The 5615-nt window shown below is 37.7% G+C and overlaps 1 protein-coding gene across 1 annotated transcript in view; it reads right to left on the bottom strand.

Annotated features, from left to right (window-relative positions):
- Positions 1-2576: 2576 nt before the first annotated feature.
- The window catches only part of rras (RAS related), a 21466-nt gene continuing 18427 nt past the window's right edge, over positions 2577-5615 (bottom strand). Inside the window, exon 6 of the mRNA XM_015017660.1 lies at positions 2577-5049. Coding sequence (XP_014873146.1) covers positions 4962-5049 — 88 coding nt within the window. The 3' untranslated portion in view covers positions 2577-4961. The remainder of the gene's footprint in view (positions 5050-5615) is intronic.

The raw sequence follows: 5615 nt of genomic DNA, 5'->3' as shown, positions 1-5615 counted from the left end.
TCTATGAACAAAATATAAATAGCTAATTAAATTGTGGAGGGCCCCAGCCCCTAGAATTGTCATCACTTTTCACCCCTTTACTGCGCCCCTGCAATCACTACAAGTTATTTGACAAATTACAACAGAGAGATGTTCCAGATATTATTATACAAATTTTAGCTTACTGGTATTCAAACTAGAAAATGCATGTAAAATGGGGTAATAACAGCTCTGCTTCCTTTGGTGTGAGTAACGGTGTGTGTCAGGGTGGGCTTCTTTCATCTGCACTGTTTAACTTGTACATGGATGACCTGTCAAAAGAAATTAACCTCTGTAAAACTGAATGTATGATTGGTGATACCCTGGTCAATCACTTTATGTATGCTGATGACCTGGCTGTCCTCTTACCCAGCAGTGCTGGTTTTCAGCAGTTACTGAATATTCTCTGATTATGCTCTGATTATGGGTTAAGATTTGATGTACAGTATAATGCTAAGAAAACTGTTGTACTAATCTGTAGGACTAGAGCAGACAAACAACTCTGTTTCCCTGATTTTTCTCTGTTGGGACAAAAGTTAAATGTTTGTTCCAAAACGAATTATCTGGGTCACTACATCACAGACCAGCTCTATGATGATGACATTTATCGGCAGTGTCGCATGTTGTACGCCCAGGCAAACATTCTGGGGAGGAAGTTTCACATGTGTACTAATGAGGTAAAAATAAGCCTGTTTAAGGCTTATAGTACATCCTTGTATACAGCTCCTTTGTGGTGTACATTTAAAAAAGCTAGCATGCAGAAGCTTAAGGTTGCTTATAATGACTCCCTGAGAATTCTGCTCAAGAAATGTAGGTTCAGCAATGCAAGTGAGATGTTTTGTAATGCACGTCAGAACGTTTCAGGCACTCATGAGGAATTTGATTTACAAGTTTATGCATTGTTTGTGCAGCTCATTGAACAGTCTCATTGTAATGTTTTCACATCCCTCTGTCAGTGAGCTAAGACAGAGGAGTCAGCTCTATGGAATCATTGGTATGCAAGTCTCTTATAAGATTTTTTTATTTTTTGTATGCGTTATTGTGTTCTTTGTGGACCACGAATCTGTTGAATAAAGTTTCTCTGTATACTTAAGTAAGTTAAACTGCAGACTAGAAGTTTATAACTAGTGGCCTTGCCCCACTGTATCTGTCTGATCTGTTTCAGCCGTATGTTCCTTCACTCTCTCCCAGGTCAGCAAATCAGATTTTGTTAGTTGTCCTGAAATTGATGAGGAAGTTGGGAGTTTTACGGCCCATTCTCATTTTAAAGCTTCTGTTTTCTCACTGGCCAAATCTCAAGCTGAGTTTAATTCTTCAACTCAGCTTGAAGAATTGTTTTTTGCAGTTGTTATTGTATTATTTGTTATTGATTCTGGTTGTGGTGTACAGGATTTTGATGAACTGTGTTGTTTTTTTAAAGTGCTTTATAAATAAGCTTAAATGGAATGGGAGTAGTGCAATGGCAGTAAAGAGAAGAAGGCCATGGGAGCATATGTTGTTCTAGAACCTGAACATAGTTCTCTGCTTTAATGGGGCCTTTCCAGACATGCAAGCTGCCCAGGCCACAAGCACTCATGCAACCCCATACCATCAGTGATGCAGGCTTCTGAACGGAGCGTTGATAACAACTTGGGTTATCCTTGTCCTCTCTGGTCCGGATGACATGGCGTCCCAGTGTTCCATAAAGAACTTCAAATCGTGACTCATCTGACCACAGAACAGTCGTCCATTTTGCCTCACTCCATTTTAAATGACTCCTGGCCCAGTGCAAACGGCTGAGCTTGTGGAGCTTAGAAATGGCTTCCTCTTTGCACTGTAGAGTTTCAGCTGGCAGCGGCGGATGGCACGGTGGATTGTGTTCACTGACGATGCTTTCTGGAAGTATTCCTGAGCCCATGCTGTTATTTCCTTGACAGTGGCATTCCTGTTTGAGGTGCAGTGACGTTTAAGGGCCCGGAGATCACGAGCATCCAGTAGAGTTTTACGGCCTTGACCCTTACGCACAGCGATTGTGCCAAATTCTCTGAATCTTTTGATTATGTTATGATGATAACTTAAAAGTCTTTGCTATTTTATGCTGGGTAACACCGTTCTGGTATTGCTGCACTATCTTTATGCGCAACAATGGTGGAAATTGGTGATCCTCTTACCATCTTGGCTTCAGAGAGAAGCTTATTCCAAGCTTATTCTTCATTCTTGAATTCTTGATTTTTTTTTGTCATGTTACTGCCACAAATATTAGTGTAGCCTAATGGGACTTTAGATAGAAGACTAAGAAATTCTGATAAGGTTTATACCAGGACTGGTTTAGGTTATTGTACCTCTGTAATATTATTGCAATAGATTTAGACTTCTGGAGGACAAAATCATTTTCTTCACTTTGCTACTTTCTCATACTACTATACATTTTGGTATTTTCTGCTGTTATTTACAGCAATTTCTCATCCTCAGCAAAGTTAATAACTTGATGAAATCAATGGTTTACTTAAATGACATTTTACCAATTTGACTTTTTCAAATTTGATCTGGTTCTCAAAAAAGTCACAAGACAATTTTTTCTAGAAATATTTTATTGATGTTTAAACATGTAAAAAAAACAATGAAAATTGGATATGTGAATTATATCTCACAAAACTCCATCTTGTTTTAAAATAAAAAGCTGCGAAAGTGCCTAATTTGATTGTCTATTGTAAGATTTGAGTATATACATTAATTCCTTGTGATCTCCTGACAGTGGTGATAATGTGGTGACAACACTGTCATATAAGAAAACTGATTGTTTTACACTCCAGGACAAACTAATGTTTGCTACAGTTTCAGGTAAAGCTTTAAACGACACGTCCCTTCTTATGTTGGAAACCAAATAAATGAGAGGCTTTGCTGTAATCGTGTGGATTTGGAAAACAGTTAAGAGGTGAACCAACCCCATCCAACGTGAAATGAACACCAGGACCACAGTGTAGTTTGTATCTCACAAAGCTTATTACAACTTTAAGCCATTTACTTATCAGAATACAAAGGTGGCTGTCTGTATCTTAATCTAGCATTGTGATAAAACCACAAATACCACCTCACCTGTCCCCAATAAAAGCATCATGTAGGAAGTATATCTGCATGTCCAATAATTAATCTACGAGTTAAAATGTCCAGGTGTGTTCTTTTTTTTTATTTACCCTGAACCTTTATGAACAGCAGCCAAATGGCCCTGAACGCTCCATCCCCCGGGCCACTGCTGCTGCTGGGGAGTAATACTGTCAACAAGAAATGAAACAACAAAGCTGCGTTTGGGAAAACAATAATAAACATGATTTTTAAAATGAAAATTACAGCAGATTATTATTAACATATATTATTCCTCCTTTGCAGAGGCACAGCATTGTGAATGGACTGATCAGGATTTCACAACCAATCACAACAATCAAACAATCCTCCATCAGGACTTTGGTTACCTGGGAAAACTTTGGGATGGGTTTACAGGGCAGTAGCCCAGAGCTCTGATTTTAGGGGGTGGCCACAAAAGTTTTTATTATTTTAATGAATGCATATTTTGCAAACTTTGTACTTTATATAAAATTTATAAGCTTCAATAAGTTGAGTTGTCTGAATATTTTTGGATTTTTATGAATATAGACAATATTCAAGTATTTCAAAAGATTATAGTACATTTCTTTGGAAACTGCATGGAGATATTGAACTTAACATAAATCAATTCATACTTGAATTGATTCATGAATGAATGAATTAAAGCAGCAAACGTAATCATTTCCTGATGTAAAGGATTACCTATTAATGTACTGTAATTTGCATTAGTAACAGCTTTTTTCCTTAGTGGTTAGGAAACCAAACCTTGCTCTAGACCCAAATCCAGCACTGCTGATTACACATGTAACTGTTGTCTCATTTATTTTGTCCTTTAATTCTGTGAGAAATCATCGCTGTTCATTAATTGTGGTTATTTTCTTATTTGCTTCTTGGAACGTAGATGCAGTAAAGCACTGAACTATTAACTTCCTCTTCTTCAGCCAAATGCAGAAATGTGTGATTTAAAACTATTACGAAACTATAAAGTTAACAGAAAACATGAACACTAGGGGACTTACTGAAGCACAATCTACTCCAAAAGTTCAGGGTCATTCTTAAAATACTGTCTTCACTGCTGCTTCTGTGGCAAATTACTACCCTGACAATCTGCTCTTATCCTAGTATAGGTGCTGTAGTCGATGAATAAGTGCCGTGGGTGTGCAAATAAAGGAATGAGTTCTGTTAAGAAATACTGCATCCAGCTGAAGTTTATGTAATATTTCATAAAAACATGATTTCCCCACTAAAGCACTAAACTTATGTGGGCCATGCATTGCAAAAGCACCAGGTGAAATACTTTAGATATGATCAGAGCAGAGAAGCCACAGTATTTATAGTTGCTATGGCTACCAGTGATAACCCCCACCCAAACTGTAAACAGAACCCAAAGCATAAGCACACTACGAATCAGGTATGTTGTTTCTGCCTCAGGCTCTGCTGCCCCCCTCAGGAAGTCCTGGGAGATGACAGAACAGCCCATGACTAGTTTAGGGCGTGCCATATTGCGCAAGAATGTGAAATGCTTTCTGACCCAAATCTACACCCAGGGTCTGCTTTCAGAATGCAGTCTGTCATAGAATGATGAGGCAGCTCTTCTTCTGTATATCAGGCTCTGGTGTGAGAAGTTTCACTTCCTGTTTCTCTATCTGCTGCTGTAGACAACCTTGTCTTTACATTCTTCTCATGAAAATAATACAAAAAAATTATAGGCTGAACAAAAAATAGTTTTTGGTAAATGGCAAAAAAAAAATGTTCTGGAAGGTTGGTTGATAGACCTCATCTGTCACTCACTCTGACACACACATACATTTCTTTGTACAAGCTCAAGTGGGATGGGGGTTTGGTGTCCATAGTAACAATGTCTACAGGATGACACAGGGACAGCCACGACTGTTCGGTTTCCCAGTTTGTTGAGTTGGAGGAGGAGGACTCTCCATCTCCTGAAACCGTCTGAATGAGGAAGATGGAAACAGACAAAATAAAAATGGGATCAGATTCATATTTATACACAAACTGTTAACACTGCATTATGACTGGTGTGCGAGTGTACTTGGAGTCTAATTATTTACATCTAAGATATCTTAAAGGTGACATACTATACCAACTTGAACAAGTTAGGATACGTCTATGGGCTACAAAACATGTTCATTAATTTATGCACAAAATAATTCTCAGATTATGAGATTTCACCTCCTCAATTTTGCTTTTTTGAATGAGCTGTTTTAACTCATTAGATGTTAATTATATACAAATTAATAATAATAATAATAATAATAATAATGTTTTTAAAATGGCTCGTTTTCCAGACACCAATAAACATCAATGTCTTGCTGGAAACAAAACAGAATATTTTTCTTTACTTAAGTTTTCTTTTAATGGAAGAGCAAAAATGTGCAGGAAGTATATTTTGCACAATAGGTTCCATTTATGCAAGTAAACATTTACATGTTTGACTTCCAAGTTTCTTCGGATCTGCGGCCGTATGTCTTGGACACTCGGATGAAGAGAGGTGCGGA

The sequence above is a fragment of the Poecilia latipinna genome, unplaced genomic scaffold, assembly GCF_001443285.1.
Source record: "Poecilia latipinna isolate Pla-1442-1.1 unplaced genomic scaffold, P_latipinna-1.0 Scaffold2174, whole genome shotgun sequence".
NCBI classification, from domain to species: domain Eukaryota; kingdom Metazoa; phylum Chordata; class Actinopteri; order Cyprinodontiformes; family Poeciliidae; genus Poecilia; species Poecilia latipinna.
The sequence above is the reverse complement of the archived record's forward strand: the minus strand, read 5'-3'. Positions and strand labels throughout refer to the sequence as shown.